General features: G+C 44.3%; 1 protein-coding gene across 4 annotated transcripts in view; it reads right to left on the minus strand.

Annotated features, from left to right (window-relative positions):
- The window catches only part of BCL9 (BCL9 transcription coactivator), an 823,614-nt gene that overhangs the window by 82,306 nt on the left and 721,343 nt on the right, over positions 1 to 19,965 (minus strand). For all 4 annotated transcript variants that reach the window (XM_086935499.1, XM_086935500.1, XM_086935501.1 and 1 more), the window contains one exon: positions 9,930 to 10,119. In XM_086935499.1, the coding sequence (XP_086791625.1) occupies positions 9,930 to 10,119 (190 nt within the window). The remainder of the gene's footprint in view (positions 1 to 9,929; positions 10,120 to 19,965) is intronic.

Consider the following 19,965-nt stretch of genomic DNA (forward strand, 5'->3'; position numbering starts at 1 on the left):
TATATATATATATATATTATATATTATATACACACCCATACACACACACACACACACACACAGACACTTGTTACTTGATTTATCACTATGTTTGTTACTGATTTGGTCTTTAACCCCTTCCATGCTGATGACGGAACCGCTCCGTCATCAGCTACAGTTGAGCTGTGCTGATGACGGAGCGGTTCCGTCATGGCCCGGCCGCCGCGCCTGCGCGGGCGTTCTAATGTTATGTTATGTTAGGTTATTTATTATTTGTTAAGCGCACATACGCCCAAGGGCTTCTTGGCGCTGGTGAGAGAGTCAAGCATAACAATACATAGAAGACATACAATCACTGTTTACAATAAGCCTGAGAAAAAAGAAAAGTTTTAAATGCCTTCCTAAAGGCAAGGAGGTCCTTACTGTGTCGCAGAGTCAAAGGGAGGGAATTCCACAATGAAGCAGCTAGAAATTGAAAACTGCTGCCTCCCTGACGTTTCTTTTTGAAACGAGGGACCTCAAGTAGGTCTTTGTGGATTGATCTCAAGCTGCGCAAGGGTTTGTATTTGCGCAGTAGTAGTCTAAGGAACATGGGACCCTTATCCTCCAAAGCCTTGAACACAATACAGCCCACCTTGAATGTAGCTCTCTGTTCCACAGGCAGCCAGTGCAAAGTCTCTAGTCCATGTCTAATTGATTCCCACTTCGGGACTTTGCAGATAAGTCTCGCAGCTTGATTTTGCAAGTATTGCAATCTTTTAAGTTGGCCAATAGGCGCCCCCAAATAGAGGCCATTTGAGAAATCGATGTGAGATAGGACTAGAGCACTAACTGTCTGAATTAAGGCCAAACCTGTAAGGAGATGTGCTATTTTCTTGATCTTCCTCAGTTGAAAAAAACCCCGAGGAGACCACAGTTCCGACTTGACTTTCCAAGGTAAGATCGTCACTAAGAGTCACTCCCAAACTTTTTACTGTACGGGATTTTTTTGGGGGCGAGCCCATGTCCGACGGCCAAAAGCTAGGACTCCAACTGATCTCACTCTTCCCAGGTAGAATGAGCTCCGTTTTTCCCGGATTTAACTTAAGGTGGTTTAGAGACATCCACCTCTGGATAAAAGACATAGTTGCTCGAAATTCCTCGGCAGCATTGTGAGAATTTAGCACAAAAACCAACTGCAGGTCGTCCGCATAATTATATACATCAACCTTAAACTCTCGAAGGGAGAACAACAGAGGCCGCATAATGAGCGGGGCGGGTCATGACGGAACCGCTCCGTCACCAGCATAGCTCAACCGCGGCTGGTGACGGAGCGGCTCCGTCACCAGCATGCGGCCGCCCCGCCCCTTTAGCGCTGCGGCGGAATAGCCGCCGCAGCGAAGGGGTTAAAAATAAGTTGCTGTCGAAAAAGTATGTAATCTTGCCATGTTTTCCTTCAAAGTAATTCAAGTCACCCTATTTTATTACATCTTTCCGTTACAAATTCAGGCTAAGGAGCAAAAAAGGGCCTGTTTCATTGTGAACCAATTAAGACAAAATGTATCTAAAAAATGTTAAACCTATGAAAGGCACCATTTTTTTTCTTCTGGTTAATGACTGAACCTCGTTGACATTTAATCGGTTAAAGACTTGCAATATTGTTAATACAAAGAAAAAATTACGGAAAAAAGAGGAGAGAAAGGAATAAGAACGTAGAGGGGAAAAAGCAAAAAAAAAAAAAAAAGACATTTGCAGCCTCAAAACAAGCCCCCTCCTTAACGTCATACTTCAAAATCATGGAGAAAACAGCATCTAGCTTAGACCCATCCACCACTGAGCAGGTTTCAACTCCTGTGGCTTCACAAAACTCGGTTGAAGTGACTTTGCAAAACAGGTATAGACCTTTATTGATAGACCCAGAAATGGAGGTAACAGATGACGTCCCAAGCGTTGATCTACATAGGGATGACTCACAACCTGTGGTTTCCGTAACTGGCAATACATCCCCGGAGGTAGCTGGCTCTCCGACAGGAAGTGGTTTAAGTGAGGATAAACAACATAAAGTAGGAGGTGAAAGTATGGAGCACTTGTTTAGATCTTTACAGGATGATCTTTTGGCAAAACTTTTACCTAAATTTGAAATCTCTGAAGGTAACCAAAAGGAAATCGCTCAGAAATGCACTATCTTGGAAGGAAAACTAGATGATGTATGTATAAGAACCGTAGCATTAGAGGGTGAGGTTGCCGTGCTTTCAAGGGCCTCACAAGCGCAGTGCAAAGCAATATCCGACCTGAAAGCCAAGAATCAGGCCCTCCAACAGGATATGGAAAGGTTGGAAATCCACGCAAGACGCAATAATTTGAAATTTTTGAGAATACCAGAGGAGTCCGAGAATGGTGATGTTAAAACCATGATTTGCAAGCTCCTGAGAGAAGGTATCTTAAAAGACAGACCGGATATTGACTTGGAGCGCGAAATACAGAGAGCCCATAGAGATCCCTTTCATAGACATTCCGATAGAAATGCCCCAAGGAAAATTTTGGTTAACTTCCTATCTTATTCTGTTAAAGAATTAATATTAGGCAGGGCTCTGAGGGACTCTTCACTTCAGATAGGGTCCTCAAAGTACTTAATTCGTTCTGATGTGGGTAGAGCGACGGCCCAAAGACAGTGGGAGTTAGGATCCAGAATGCAGGAATTGAGAGGTCTGGGTGCTCAGGTGATGATGAAATTTCCTGCTTCCCTACGAGTGGTATGGAATAATAAGACTTATAATTTCACATTCCCCCACGAATTAGACGACTTTGTAATAAGTCTGAAAGAGGCTCGGAAAGTATGAGATAACGGAATGTTTAAATTTGAGACTTTAATTGATTATATTAATAGAATAGAATCACCACTTTGTAGAAATACCATTATAAATAGTTACATTAAAGTTGTAGTTTTGGAATATGAGGGGGAGATGAAGGAGAAATAAACCACAAAGATGCTTTAAAAAAAAAAAATGTATGTAAAGCACAGGAAAGCAGGGGGGAAAAAAAAGGATCTTTTTATTTTGTGACTAGATGGGTGAAGGTACATATGATTTGTATAGTTTGCAGAGATAGGACCAGAATTCCAGTCGGGCGGAAGGGCCTCGAATGGCGATATCTTCGCCAAAGGTAATAAGGGAAGGTTCCTCATGGGGGAGGAGGGTGGGGAAGGAAGGGAGGGAGCATAAAAAAAAATAAAAAAAAAATCCTCATATAGCTAGAAACTCTGAGAGCACTAAGAGTCAATATGTAACTAAGAGCCACTTCCCCTTAGGGGATAATCAAGGAATATGGAGAATAAATTAAAAATAATTAGCTGGAATGTTAATGGACTGAGGGAAAGCAGAAAAATCGGTAGAATTTGTGAATTCCTAAATAAGTCTGGCGCCCATATTCTTCTATTAGAAGAAACCCACCTTAATTCACAGGAGTGTAGATTGGCTTTTAAAAATCAAAAATGGATACAGGACATTCTATGTTCTCAGCAGAGCAATAATACTAGAGGAGTGATGATAATTATCAGAATTAATAGTGGAATAAGGGTTGAGAAATATGAAACAGATAACACAGGCAGATGGCTGACTGCATCATTGGTAGTAAAAAACATAACGATAACATGTACTGTATATTATGGCCCAAATCAAGATGCGCCAGAGGCCTTGATTAGTCTGAAAACTAGCCTTATCGATTTGAATGCCCCTATCATATTAGGTGGCGATTTTAATTTGGTATTCGATCCTAGATTGGATCGCACTTCTAAGGCTCCTGTACCTCCACTACTTAGATCTAAAAGAGAGCTTGGAAACATAATAAAGGATTTCAATTTGATAGAGGTCTGGAGGACTAAGAATCGGAATAACAGAGACTATTCTTTTTTTTTTTTTTTTTTTTTCTTTATTCGATTTTTGTTAAAATCATAAAAGGCATAGGACAATCACAATACAGTATTCATTTTATAGCCACAGACATAGGCACCACTCACGAATTGATTTCCTTCTTATTGATCAAAGTCTTCTTTCTGAGACCCTTTTCACTGCTTATATCTCGGCAATATTATCAGATCATTCCTTAGTAGAGCTAGTGCTTAAGCTCCCACAGAATTTACAAGCTAGGAGATGGACCTTAGATAGATCCTTATTATCACAAGAGAATCTAAAGCTTGAACTATTGAAACATATGACAGAATATTTTCAACTAAATAAGAGCACTGTATCGGAGCAAATATTATGGGATGCTTTCAAGCCTTTCTTAAGAGGTATATTTACATCCGAAATGATAAGAAATAAAATTAGAAAAAAGGAAGATGAAGACTCTTTATCTCTTATAAAGCAAAAAGAGCAAGATTTACAGAAAGCTTCCTTAGAACAACGGATGGATGTGACATCCATTCAAAAGGAGTTAGAGAACTTAAAAATTAAATACCGGGCCAACCTAGATAAAATTATTAAATTAAGGTGGGATACGAGTAGACTCCAGAATTTTTCTTATGGGGAGAAATGTGGGCGAATACTAGCTTGGAAGGCCAGAGCAGATCGTGTTAGGAACCAGATATCCGCATTGAGGATACAGAGCTCTGGCGATATATCATCAGATAGCGGGGAGATTTTGAGTGAAGTTAAAACCTATATGCAAAATCTATATATGGGGAGCAATGACAAAATAGCTTTGGAAGAGGTAGCTCAATGGCTGGAGGGAGTAAGTATACCACGCCTAACAGAGACGGATAGCTCTTTTTTAAGCTCACCAATTAAAGAGGGAGAGGTACATGATCAACTTAAGAGGATGGCCAGTGGTAAGGCTGCAGGCCCAGATGGACTCCCAGCCGAAATCTACCAAATAGGGGCGGAAATTTTAAGTCCCATTTTAACGGCCCTTTTTAATGGAATACATTTAGAAGGAGATCCTATACCCCCGACATGGTCAGAGGCCACAGTAACCCTGGTTTTGAAACCTAATAAAGACCCCTCATTGGTTGAGTCGTATAGGCCAATCTTGCTGCTGAAAGTGGACTATAAAATCTTTGCAGGGGTTTTGGCAGCGAGATTGGCCAAAGTTATTAAGACTATTGTTCATGAGGACCAGAGGGGCTTTATGCCGGGCAGACAATTAAATGAATTGACCTTTCAGGCCATTGCGGCAATTGACTTTGCTTCAGTGGAGGAGGTACCATTAAGCATAGTAGCCATGCCCTGTGAACATCCCACGTAACTCCCGCTTCCGCACCATTCAACTGTACATACTACATCAGGCATATCTGTCACCAGATAGAATAAATAAGTATTTCGCGACAGACACCACAGCCTGTCCCAGGTGCGACCTGCTGGATGCCGACATCCTACACATGCTCTGGAGCTGCCCGACTCTGTCCACATACTGGGGGGAGGTGACATCGCTCCTGACGCACAGCACAGGCCCGGGGCTACCCAACACGTGGGAGGCATGCGTTCTCGGGCTATACAAGAGAACTAAACAAATTAAAACAATAGCCCGGTTCTGGGACCTAGGCCTCATCACAGCCAAGCGCCTACTCACCAAGCACTGGAAAAGTAGAGAACCACCAACCCCCACACACTGGTACACATCCTTTCTCAACTGGGCCAGAGCAGAGGGCACGGCGCTGCGAAGTGAAGAGATAGCGGGTTTGAGGCAGTTCCCGATCGCACAAGTATGGAATGATATCCTGGTGTCCCTGCGGGAGGAAGGCGTGGCCAGGGGGCTCACGCAGAGACAGCTGAGAAGGATAGGCGCCCCACGAGCGGCGACACCCTAGACAGGAACATGCGCCGCGTTGGGCCCCCCCCCCACCTCCATGTAGGCAGCACTGATTCCCCCCGACGCACAAGCCACGACCAACGATCAGCCGCACACACACGAGGACCCTCCATCACACAACAGCCCGAACGTGGATCTTAGCAACTTTGCCCTGACCCAACCCCCACGAGTACACTTCCCCCCCCCTCCTGTCCGACCTCCCCCACGTAACCCCAAGTCAAAGATGTCGCACTCCTGTGCTTGCCAGATGCGTGAACACATACCGTCACACAGCGGCGGTTACGCGCCACTGACTGGACACTCGGCAAGGAACGCAGGAATGGGTGCCACCCACCGAACATGCAACAGGGGCGACACTTGCGTCTGCCACGCACACCGTGCACTGAACCGACGAACGGGGGGATACCACCGCCCACGGACCCTGTCCCACACCAGCTTCACAGCTATTCACACACGCGGGCCACAGACCCCACATTTCACTGCTGCGCCGCCGGCGCATGTCCAACATGTTGATGGGACGTTGGTGCCGTGCGCACGGACGCTGTGTGGCACGGCACTGGCAACACAGACACGCTGGGACATACTGATATGATCACCCCTGTTTATGTTGAAAAGTTACTGGTTGAATTATAGTAAAATGTAAAATGAGACGTCAATTATGGAACAGATTGTGTGCGAAATGTGCAACGTATATATAATCCACCAGTGAAGAGGCACGCCGTAAAAAGAAGGAGAAGATGCATAATGCCTTCCTCTGTAACCCTATGCCTGTACAATTCACGGACTTCTTGCAGCCGGCCCGCAGGGTTGTAGGCTCTGCTATTTGTACTGCACTTTCCCTTTTACAATAATAAACGTCTTCAAAAAAAAAAAAAAAAAAAAAAAAAATTAAGCATAGTAGCCATCGACGCTGCTAAGGCCTTTGACCAAGTAAGTTGGATGTACCTGTGGGAAGCTCTGTCAAAGTTTGGCATACCGACTAACTTTATAACATCGATAAAAGCGTTATATTGCCAGCCCAGAGCTAAATTCTTAGTTAATAACTTACTTACAGATTGGGTTAAAATTACACGTGGCACTAGGCAGGGTTGTCCCCTATCCCCCTTATTATTTAATTTATACTTGGAGCCCTTTGTTATCAAATTACGATCAGATGATCTAATTGAACCTTTTCGCCTGAATGAGCTAAATTTAAAATTTGCCCTATATGCTGATGATCTCCTAATGTTCACATCTAATCCCGAAACGTCAATCCCTCAATTATTTCAACAAGCAGAAGCATTTGGAGAAGTTTCGGGGTACAAAGTTAACAAAGAAAAAACTGAGGTCATGCAATGGAACCAGGAGGTTAGGTTTTCTGGTGTAAAGACCCGTATGAGATATCTTGGTATCCAGCTTGTACAAAACATTACAGAAATACCCAAAGTTTATTTGGAGAGGGTACTTAAGGATATTAATACACTTTTACACCGTTGGTCGGGACTGGCGTTAAACATCTTTGGTAGAGTTAATCTGTTGAAGATGATCATCTTACCAAAGATCACCTTCCTTTTTAATTCGATACCTCTTTCATTTAGCCCTAAAGATATTGCCAAAATACAGGGAAGGATAGGGTCCTTTATTTGGAACTCCAAATCGCCCAGAATTTCTATGAAAAAACTTAGAAGAAAGATTAAAACAGGCGGGCTTGCTTTGCCAGACATTCTCCACTACTGTCAAGCTTTTCATTTTAAAAACTTTAGGTCAATGGCCGATAAAGCGGACACATCTTGTTTGGGTCAACTATTTCAAGCTTTGTTACATAACATTCCTCAAGGTAAAGAATCTTTTTTATTTAAGTTCGGAGACCCGAAGTTCTACAAGAAGGTCAGATTAAAGGTCTTGGGAACAGCTTTGAGAAATTGGGTGTTTATCAGGAAAAAATGGGACATTTCTTACTACACTCCCCTTGCCCCCATACAGGATTCGCCGGGAACACCCGAATGCCTTAGGGATCAATTATCTATTCCTCTTAGAACAGCGGGCATTGGACAGTGGCAAGATCTCATCGTAGACTCTAGACTAATGGAGTGGGATTCATTATCCATATTAACAAATGGAACCCTTACTAGATTCAAATTTTATCAGTTATCCAGCTGGTGTTGTACTATAACTTGGAATCTTACAACTAATCCTAAATTTGATCTAGTGAAGAGAAAAGGGAGCTGGAAAAAAGAAGTTTCCTTTTGGTACGAGGCACTAAATGAGAAAGATCAAGTCACGGAACCTGAACTTAATAAATTATGGGGAGAAGCAATAGCTCTACAACATGGCGAATTACAAGGTCTTTGGGGAGATTCTTTTAAATTGTTGCATACGGTTGTTAAATCCGCCCCCTTAAAGCGAAACCACTTGTTCACATTATATAGAGCGTATTTTTCACCCAAGAAGCTGTCCAAGTTTACGAATATTGAATACTCTTGTTTGCGCTGTAAACTTTCCAAGGCAGACGACATACATATGTTTGCTGAGTGCCCTAAATTATCTCTTTTTTGGTCCAAAATAGAGGAATTTATAATAGAAGTGTGCAATATACGGTTTAAAATTACTCTGATGACCATTTTCTTTGGGTTAGAGTTTGGATCTCAGCTTAATGAGATGAGGACTACATTTATATTCTATGCAATGATTATAGCTAGACGAGAAATATGTAAACTTTGGAAGTCGGAGATTACTCCTACCTTTGCAGATTTTTTAAGCTATATTATATATATCAGTGAAGCCGATCTTGCATGTGATAATTCTTGCCTTGACAAAATTTGGGCGGCCCTGGTGGCTTGGCGGAACCGATTAGATATATTCCTATGATTTCACCTGGGTCCTGTGGGTGCTTGGTATCCTACCCAACTGAGGGCCGTATAGACTACAGGGTATGGAGTGGACCTAGCTCACAGTGGAGGCTGGAGGGGTATCCTACCTCCTCCCAATCTGGAGCCAAAATGGTAGATTTGGTCCAGTCGGACGGAACATCGCACTAAGGAGAGGAGGAGATACCCTTTCTAGAATACCCACTTCTGGTATATGAGGAATAAAATTAAAATTTTAGAAAGAAAAAAAAATAAAAAATACAAAGAAAAGTGGACTGAATGGTCTCGATCACGTCGTCATTCAGTACTTCCTGGGTCTTTTCTTTTCACAAACCATTAATGTTTAGATATTACACTAACGTTTATGTGATTTCGTATTTTAACTGCTTAATTTGGAGCCAAAGTCAACAACGTTTTCAAAGTGGCACTCAATCGGCTCCAGTCAATCTGCACTGCAAAAGAACAAACAAGCACTGGCAAAGCCAACAAGTCTTGCTTTTAACAGACAAGTTGTAAAACGAAGCCTTACTTTCAAGGCCTACATTAAATCAAGTTCTTGAATTTGTAATAGTAATCAACCCCAGATCTTGAGCTCTAGTTTACTGCTTAAAAAAATGAACACACATACACTAATCCTTTGTATATCAACAAATTACATTGTGAACACAGGCTCCAATTTAGCATAGAGTTGAAAATGTCTCTCTTAAAAGAACACTACATCACAATGATGTACACTCGAAATAACCAGTGACCTGACCTGACCTTGTTGACAATATGCTTGCTTTTGACTTTGTAAAGTACTCTGCTTCCTTTCTGACAAGGTTAACACTATATATTTATAGTGCATACATTCATACATGGTCCGAAGCCACAGTAAAGCAGTTGTTGAAGGATTGAAGGCAAGGCGAACACTGCACAACTATGCATCTATAAATTATAAATCATTTTTTTCGAAAGTCCACCAAATGAAATTGCTTCTATAAGAAAAACTGAAAAGGGCACTGGCTTACTGGCCCTGCAGACAGCAACAGCTGGCTTTTAAAAGGAAGTACATTTCTGAACTAAGGAATATCACACCCTTAGCTGACCTTATGGGGCAGGTTGGAGGTAAGAGTGCATTAAAGAGTTGAGGAAAGAGTAGCATAGAGGGCAGGAGGGGGATTACATGGCAGAGAAGGGACTGAAGATTAAACAACAAGGTATGGTAAGGAGGGGAAGAAGGGGCAGGGGAGGAAAAAGAGATGCACTTGCTTATTTGTTAGAGATGCATTTGCTTGTTTGTCAGCCACAACAGTACACGAGCCACATCTTTTGACTTACTTATTAGCCATCTCGGTAGAAAATACATAAACCACTTTGGACTGTGTTTTCTGTACAGTTGCTGACTCTGGAACCAATGCTGGACCATGGGAAGGCGTGGAAGACCTGGGCATGGAGACACTAGAAGGGGTCAAGGAGTGCGGGCCTTGCTGCGAGTCCTGAGACATTATTGTATCTGTAGAATTACAGTCTAGAAAATGGAGAAAAAGTGTTATTACCCAGGGTACAAACATAACCCCAATGCAAATTAATAAACTACAATTGGTGCGGAGTAGCATGCTGCTCGCAGTACAGCGCTTGAACATTTCATCAGGGTTAGTAAGAGTAATCTAAATCAAAATACAATTCAGAATGTTTCCTATTAACGCCAAGTAAATATCCAGAAATGCTCCATAAACAAACTAAGGAAAATTTATGATTTGTTGCAATGCACATATAAATGGTTTGTGAATAGGGTAGATGCTATTTCAAAGGCTATTTCAGATCATGAATAGAATGGTACATGCATTATTAGTCAACACGAAGTTCCATTAGTACATTTACTTTATTGTCATCTTCCTATTACATTCTCTTAATGAGTCACCTCAAAACACTTCTTTGCTTGCACAATAACTCTGAAGAGGTACAAAAGACTAGAAAAGGGGTTAGCAGAGGTAGGGACTAGACAATAGCTACTAATCACCGTAGTTTATTACAGTCCCTGCCCTTCACAAATCATAGTAATGTTTGCTTTTCAGGACAGATAAGGATGTCAGCTTGTACACGATGAAAATGTAAATACTACGTTAGACTGCATTGTCATTTATATTGCACAAACTTAGCTGATAACCAAAGGAGAGTTGCTTAAGATAACGTACAAAAATGCAATAGATACATGTAGGTGGTGGGACAAGGAGGTTAGATGTGGTTTTTGACCAATTAGTAGGTTGGCTTATGGTTGTAAATGCTGACGGTTGAATAGAATTTGACAGTGCTAGATTTACAGGAGGGTAAGCTGCCACCAACATTGAGCATTTGTGGTAACTTGTGATCAATTGCAACAGTAAAATAACGTACAGAAAAATTAATCTAAACTAGGATTGCTCCATTTAACATCTGATGTTCACATTTCCTCAGCAAAAACATGTTTACAGCAATATGTCTGCATTATTTAAATATTTCCCTACAGCCCCAGCACAGATGACCCAAATTTTTATTAATTCTGTTCATTCAATTTTCTAGATTTTGCACTGCTTGCGAAAAAAACAAGAAGCAAAAGTTATTCCAAAAAGACACTATGATACTTACCCTTCTGAAGAGACATTTAAGGACAACAGTTTAGCAAACGTGCCTAAAACCGGACAGCAAATCAAAAGTAAATGTATTGTAGTGGTATGTGTAGAGTTTGCTTTATCATTCACCAGATTAAATTGTTAAAATAGGATTTTGCATAAATCGTCAATATTCCCATTTTCTTGTAGAAGAGAACTGTCCTCAATTACCACCAAATTTTTAACATAATAATTATCTATGATTTAAGAAACACAAGATTGAATGCGACTGCAAACCTCCAACAGACCTTAATGTAACTGAAACCAGTAATCTATCAAACGTTTGCCTCAATTCAAAGTTTAACTTTAAGTAAAGATTGGACAGGAAAATATATCCACTCCCTCAAACTCCAATACGCACGGATTCATTATTAAATCACAGTAACTATAATGCTAAGAAAAAAAAACCACAATCTGAGTTTACTGCTCTAATGACATGGCAATAGTTGCAATCCCAATAAGAGCTGCTACGTGTCTCAAGAGACATACTGGGGAGCAGATTATGATCATTCTGCATGCATTGCTGTCAAGCTAGCATGACTAGACACTATGATGTATTTGATTAAGTATCAGGGAGAGTACTTTCGTACTTTCAATTCTTGTTGAAAAACAGGTTGACTTTTTGCAGATCCAATACAAGGGTAAGCCTGTGTCCTGCAAAATATATTCAGATTTATCGGACTGGTTGGTCTTCCTGCTCAACTTACTGACTAGATATTCAAAGCTGCTAGTGAACTGATGCTACGAGGTTCATCTTCATCACTGAAGATATTCAAAGGGCATTTTTGTTTCCAAGAGTAGGTGCAACTTACTCATGGAAATTCAGGACCACGTCAAAAGCATATTATGAGTAAGTCACACCAACTCCTCGAACAGTTGCTTAAAGAAACATTCAACATCAAGCAGACCTTACATGAAAGACTATAACTTACCATCACACTAAAAGAAAAACCGATTTATCCACACACATCGCTAAACTCCCAGTTCTAAACTAGACACTGAGCAAACACCTAGAAGCCTCACACAAGCAAATACCAACAAAAGATACAACTGCGCAATGGCATTCAAAGATCAAAATGATGGCACGTCCAAATAGAGAATGCACTACGATTCCATATCCATGGTATTTAGTGGTGTACAAATGCTAAGAACATTATCTAGGTAGCAGCTTGGGTTTGAGACTTCAAAACAATACATCACTGGAACACACAAAGTGTGAATGCCTAGTCTAAGCCATCTCTTTGCAAAGGAACTTACTGCTGGAGATTATGTTCATTGAAATACAGAACAAGTCCCAAAAGATTTATAGGTCTTAGTTGGCATTTTGAAGATATATAAGACTGTGTACCTGGAACTCAAGGGGCCAACCTGAGATCATAATAGAAACATCCAGGACATACTATGAGGCACTTTCGTCTATAGGTCAGCTTGACAGCACACCTGTTTGACAGTCTTATTGGTAATAAATCAATGTAATATAAACTGAGGGGGCTATGGCGCCACACAGTAGCGCTGAACCACTTCATACTATTGAGTGCACCATACCACCTTCCAGGAAGAACTTTCATTGCAATGCATGAAGGAGTATTTTACATTGGAAAAGTACACTCAATTGCCTCCTTGCTTACCACAGTCCATTTTATAAATGTCACTTCCATTCTAAACTGAAAACCATCCTTTTTGCCTACTCCCTCTCCCTACCTCTAACACTGTTAAAGCCAATAGTGCATGCTTTAATGTTAAAAAGTGTTTGAGTGTAAAGAATGTGAACACCATATGTGATTGCATGTATTTATACACAAATGTACATTAAAACAAGATCAACTGGCTCTGCACTATCGTAGACTGGAGTGGCATAGAGTGGATAGGTGTGGGGTGGATTAGATAGGTTTAAGGCGGATCAGAGTGGGGTGGACTGGATTACAGAAGGGTGGTTTGGAGGGGGTGAATTAAGAGTGGGGTGGGGTGGGTTGGACTGCAGTGGGGTGGACAGAATATGAGTGGGGTGGTGGGGTGGACAGAATAGGAGTGGGGTGAACAGAATAGGAGTGGGGTGGATTGAAGTGTGGTGGGCTGGATGGAGTGGTCTGCATTGGAGTGGGGTGAATCTGGTGGATTGGAGTGGAGTAGATTGGATTGCATTGCTGTGGACTGGAATGAGTAGGGTGGATTAGATTGGGGTGGAATGGATTGAGGTGGAAGGGGTTGTTGGATTAGAGGGGAGGTGAGGGCAGGACTGGAGTAGATTGAATTGCAGTGGTGTGAACTGGATTCAGTGGGGTGGATAGGATAGGTGGATTAGAGTAGGGAGGTGTAGGTTGGATTGGCCTGGGGTGGGGTTAATTGGGGTGAGGTGGACTGGGGTAGGGTGAATTGGGGTGGGGTGGATTAGGGTGGGATGAATTGGGGTGAGGTGGAATATAATGAGGTGGGGTGAATTGGGGTGAGGTGGAATATAATGAGGTGGGGTGAATTGGGGTGAGGTGGAATATACTGGGGTGGGGTGAATTTGTGAGAGGTGGATTAGACTAGGGTAGGATGAATTGGGGTGAGGCGGATTAGACTGTGGTGAAGTGGATTAGACTGGGGTGGGGTGAATTGGGCTGAGGTGAATTAGCCTGGAGTGGGGGCAGATTATTCTGGTTTGGAGTGAGACGACTGAGGCAGATGGTTTTGGTTTTAAGTGGGGCAGGCAGACTCTAGTGGGGTGGGTTGGTAGGAATGGAGTGTTGTGGATTGGATTGGGATGAGAGATTCGTATTGGTATGGTATGGTGTGAGTGGTTTGGGTTGGAGTGAGGTGGGATGGAATGGAATGGATTGGACTGGTCTGGGTGGATAGGATTGAGTGGGACGGACTGGTGTGTGAGGGTGAGGTGGTGTGGACTGGCGTGGATTGTAGAGGGTAGGATTGGAGTTTACTACACCACTACGCATTAAAGCATCATTTGAGAATTTACACATAAGAAACAATGGCACTTTGCAATAAAGCAATCCTCATCTTTTGAAAACAGCGGCCATTAGCAGAAACAAGAGAGAAAACATGAGTGCAAAGTGAGAAAAGGTAACTTGGCCAAAAAAAGTTATCGACAGAAAATAAATCTTTGCAGTTTTGTTTGCCCTGCTGGGCATGTTTTTGCCAGTCACACATCATCTGTTTGTAGTGCAATAAAAGTTAAGCAGAACAAAATAATACCTCAATCACGTCGGGAGCAGCGGACGGGAACGGATTAAATTGAATCAGTGCTTGGTCTCTGCTCCATAGAGAGGAACGGAAAGGATGTTAGGCTGCTTTGACTAATTATGAGGCGGTAAAGAAGAATGCCAGGCAAGCCAACAAATAGTAAGTAACGGGTGGGCTCCAAGCCCATTTTAGGTCTCGCCTGAGCCAATGCGCTTGCGCATTGCTCCTGCGAGACTAATGTAGGGGCTCCAGGAAAGGCTGCCAGAGGGTTTTGGAATGCGGATTATGGGCAGTGCATGTGCGCCGGGCACGCGCTCACCATTTGCTCCCCCGCCCTGCGCATCAGACTTCAAAGGAAGCCGCTCGCACACCACCATTTGTCTGAGCCTCGGCATCAGACTTCAAAGGAAGTCGCTCCCCGCGCCCCCTCACCCCCTCATCAGACTTCAAAGGAATGCACCCCCGAACTTGCTGGCCTCGCTCTTGTGAGCCTTTATTTACTTGTTTTCATGGTCTGTTCTTCATCCAGCTCTCTCTCTCCTTACCTCTGTTTCTTCCCCTCGCTCTCAACCTTGTTGTTTCATATTGTTTGCCCTGGCTCCTCTCTTCCATACAGGCTCACTTCTGTTGCTCGCTGCTTTTGCTCCTATGAATTTTGGCCTATCTCCAACCTCCTCCCTCGCTGATCTTGGATCTCGGCCCCCTCCTCCTCTTTCCTCTCTCCCTCGCTTACTGTTCCTGTCTCCTATTCATTCATCTTCCTCATCCAATTTACCACCCTCTCTTCATCTTGCAGACATACTTCCATTCTTGGCTAAGAAAATCATTGCAGTATTGATCTGTGCCTACTCGTCTCTCTTCATAACACATCCCATGCCTTGTTAATCAATGTTATATCCATAACAAGGGTTTTGTTTACAGGTCTATTAAGAGGATACTTCACTCGGGGACACCACCACATCACTCGGGGACACCACCACATCACTCGGGGACACCACCACATCACTCGGGGACACCACCACATCATCACTCAGCACAACCACATCATCACTCAGCACCACAACAGCACTGTACTTGCTTGCTTCCAACAAGCATTACAATAGCCAATAGAATTTGCATTAGGAAAGTGTAAGCTATAGGCTTTGTGAATAAGAATGCTATTAATTTATATATTTTCAAAGCCAACACATTAAAAAAAATTGTCATTTACTATACCAATAGCTCACACTTTCCTAATGTGAGACCTATTGCATTGCAAATGCTTGTTATTAACAGTTTCTCGCAAGCGAGAAAGATGTGCTAGCGAATGCGTTCGCAGGCTCAACCCTAAAAATATGTTTTAAGAATTAATCATTGGAGAGGTGGGCTATTTTTGGAATGAGGCGGCACAGTAATTCGTCGTTTTAAGTTTACAAAATGGCGGCATTATTTAGAAGTAATGTGACGGCCATCTTGAAACTATATAGCAATGACATTCTTTGTACTAAACAGTTTCAAGATAGCCACTCTGAACACTGCACTGTGAGACCGCCCGAGAAAGGGACTGTACATAGTGTAAAATGGCTCTTAAAAATACAAGTTTGCTTCTAAACAGAGTAGGCAGGTGCAAATCTTCTACCTTGGGGTTTATCACAGTGCGTAACCAACACAAAAATATTTAATATGTATGATTACATTTAACAAAATACCAGCCTATAGGCTTTAACACTGTAATAATGCATCCTAAAATTCCTACAAGCTTTTAAGAAAATAAAAAAAGAAAAGACCTAGTTGATTTATCATAACTTTTCAGAGAAAACTGATCACGCTTGTGGCACCTGAGAACGTTTCCCAGTGAATCTATCGGGTCAATTGGCTTTATTGTTGTCTGTTCACCATAACAAAATGAGGACTAGTGTTTTGAGTACACTCTTTCCCACAAGGCAAATGTCAGGTATACAGTCAACAAATTAGAAATCTAAACAAATTACAGTTGCTAAAACATACAACGTCTCCTTATAGGGATTAGCAAGGATTACCAAAGAATAAATCTTCTACCCCAAAGTTTGTCAGAGGTGAGACTAACAGCAAACCCTTTGCCTGCTACATTAATCTGCTAGATTAAATGCTACTAAATACGCCTGCACAGTTTACCGGTGCAACAATAATTCACCACTAAGGGCTGAACATAATGTTCATTAAAATACGTCCAGCCTACTATTTCTGTATTATTATTTTCCTAAACTGATACCTTGGAATGACCAGGCATATAGGCTGGAATTGGATGCACTTATTGTATGGCAACCCCAACCCAATAGGTTCACAGCTTGGGACAAAAAACAAATGCAACAAACCCCCTTGCGGAACAGCCGCTGGCTGTTCCAGACTGCCCATTTAGAGGGCTTTGGGAAGTGTGACATAATAGGCATCACCACCCTGGGGGACGTTTGGAGTGGCTCCCATATCAAATCCTTCCAAGGCCTGTAGTGTCAGTTTCAGCTGCGAACCGTAAAGTTCCACAAGTACCTACAAATCCGGCATGCATTAGCAAGCTACTAACTGCAATGTAACCACTTACCGGACTTTAGCCAGATATGCGTCAAGCTATTGATGGGTCGTATGGGGCAGATTGGGGTGTCTCAAATCTACTGATCGCTGATTTGTAATGCCCCTAGGTCTAGGAGGATGAGTGCTGCGGTCTCGCAAGTCCAGCAGGTTCCTGATATAGTCGGTGGCACCAGTCTCGGTTCTGTGGTTGCTGCGGAACCCTGACTGGGAAGGGTCCAGGATTCTGTTTTCTTCGAGGTATCGGGTTAGCTGTCTGTTGACGTTTTTCTCGATGACCTTGGCCGGGAAGGGGAGCAGAGAGATGGGCCAGAAGTTCTTGGTCTCTTGGGTCTGCCTTAGGTTTTTTGAGTAGGGCGTTGATCTCTGGGAAGGTGGCGGTCTCGAGGGAGAGATTGATGACGTTGCGCAGGTGGGGTGCGATGATGCTGCTTGCTCTGTTGAAGACGTAATGCGGGAATGGGTTTGACGGAGAGCCGGAGTGGATTGAGCGCATGGTCTTGATGGTGTCATTGATGCTCACGCTGGCACAGGCTAGCAGGGGGTCGTGGCCGATGGTATGCAGAGGGTCAGTTGTGTTGCTGTCTGTTGGGGCTGTCTGGGTGTTGAAGCGGTTGCGGATGTCTGCTATCTTGCGGTGGAAGAAGGTGGTGAGGGAGTCGCACAGGGCTTGCGACGGCGGGATGTCGTTGGTGTTGGAGCTGGGGTTGGAGAGTTCCTTCACGTTGTTGAAGAGTCCCTTGCTATTGTGTGCGTTGTTGTGGAGGCGGTCTTTGAAGGAGGTCCTCTTGGGCGCCCTGATGTGGTGGTGGTGGTTGCTGATGGCGTCCTTGTGTGCTGCGTGGCTGTCCGGAGTTTATTCACTGTGCCACTTCTTCTCTAGTTTCTGGCAGGCTTGCTAGGAGTTTTGGGGTGAACCAGCAGGCCCTCTTGCTGATGTCTCTGTGGGGGGTTTCTTCAGCGGGGCGAGGGTGTTGGCGCAGACCTCGATCCAGATTCTGAGGCTGTGGGCAGCATCGTCGGTGTTGGAGGGTTCAGTGGGTGGGCTGAGAGCAAGGTTTGCGTGTAGTTCGTCTTCGGTGATTTTGCTCCAGCGAGCTGTTGGGTGCGGTGGTGGGCTTCTGGAAGGTGAAGTGAATGCAGCCGTGGTCGGTCCAGAGGAGTTCGGTGGTGTGGCTGACAGACATGCGGGCTTGAGGAGAAGGCTGTGTCTAGCGTGTGGCCGGCGGAGTGGGTGGGCGTTGTGACTAGTTGCTTCAGTCCGAGGTTGGCGAAGTTATCGATCAGGGTTGTGGAGTTGTTGTCATTGTTGCTCTCAAGGTGAAAGTTAAGGTCTCCGAGGAGGATGTAGTCGGTGGAGGTCAAGGCGTGCGTGCTGATCAAGTCGGCGATGGAGTCACTGAACTGGGGGCGGGGTCCGGGGGGTCAGTAGACGAGGGTGCCTCTGAGGGTGGAGTTAGGGTCTGTGTGGATCTGGAAATGCATGTGTTCGGCGGTGCCGAGTGTGTCGCCGGTGCTAGTCGAGACCCTGATGCTCTTCTTGTTGACTATGGCGATTCCTCCTCCCACTCTGTTGGTGCTGTCTCTGCGGGTGATCTCGTAGCCGTCTGGGATGCCTATGGCGATGTCGGGTGCGGATGAGTCGTTAAACCAGGTCTGTCAGGAAGGCGACGTCCGGGGATGTTGTGTGGAGCAGGTCCCAGAGCTCGACGGCATGCTTGCATGCGGAGCGGTGTTCAGTAGCATGCATCGGAGGTGGTTGGGGTCTTTCTTGGCGGGTGGTGCGTCGGCTCTGAGGCTGGGGGAGCTGCTTTTCCGGCAGGTGAAGGGACGGCCTTGAAGGTGGTGTGGCTCCGTCCGGAGTTGAGAGCGTGCAGAGTGCTGGCGTTTGTACTGGCGGCAGTCGTGGCAGGTGCGGGGGCCAGGGGTTCTGGCGCTGGGCGAGGACCAGGCGCAGACTGGCTCGCCTTCTGCGCGCCAGCGGCGCGACTGGCATGTATGGGGAGGTGGGAGGGAGGCGGGGCAGCGAATGGGCAGTGAGGGGGGCGGGGCCGCAGCGGCGAGGGTGGTGAGGGACAACGAAGGTAACAGAAGGCAAAAGGGGCATAGAAACAAAGGAAAAAACGAGTGGAACAGAGGGCAGAAGGGCACAAAAAACGAGTGGAACAGAGGGCAGAAGGGCACAAAAAACGAGTGGAACAGAGGGCAGAAGGGCACAAAAAACGAGTGGAACAGAGGGCAGAAGGGCACAAAAAAAGAGTGGAACAGAGGGCAGAAAGGCACAAAAAAGTGGAACAGAGGGAAGAAAGGCACAAAAAACGAGGGAAAAACGAGTGGAACAGAGGGCAGAAAGGCACAAAAAACTAGGAGAAAACGAGTGGAACAGAGGGCAGAACAGGCAGAGGGGCAGCGAAGGAAACAGAAGGGAAAACCGGGCACAGAGCACGAGGACAGCGAGGGGAACAGAGGGAAGAAAAAGGGGCACGGACCACGTACAGGCAGCGGGGTAAGAGACAACAGCAGTCACAGACAACAATGAAAAAACAGGCAATACAATAAAAGCAATAAAGCAGAGGATGAACAAACCTACCTACGGCCTACCACTGATGAGGCGCAGGATGCAGCCTGCAGGTGGTGGAGGGCCCGAACGTCCTCAGCAGGGGCAGGGAGACACAGGTGGTGCTGTGCGGAGGGGGAGCGATCTACCTGGTGAGGTCAAGGGTCGCATTGCCCTACCTTCAGTGGGAGCCGTGCTCCCCAGGCCCTAGCAATGTTCCTCCACCATTATCCACATCTATATTCGATATTTTTGCCATGTCTGCTTTCCCATAACGCATTTTGTAAGTACTAATAATTGCACCACACAACATTTCAGTATCTAGGGGAAGGTTTCTTATGTGCCTTACTAACAAGTAACCAGAGGGTCTTAATATAGCTGCCGAAAACCCAGGAACTCTTCTGTGCATGCGTTTACTGCATCTACGTAGTATGACGTCCTT

The sequence above is a fragment of the Lissotriton vulgaris genome, chromosome 8 (genome assembly GCF_964263255.1).
Source record: "Lissotriton vulgaris chromosome 8, aLisVul1.2, whole genome shotgun sequence".
NCBI classification, from domain to species: Eukaryota; Metazoa; Chordata; class Amphibia; order Caudata; family Salamandridae; genus Lissotriton; species Lissotriton vulgaris.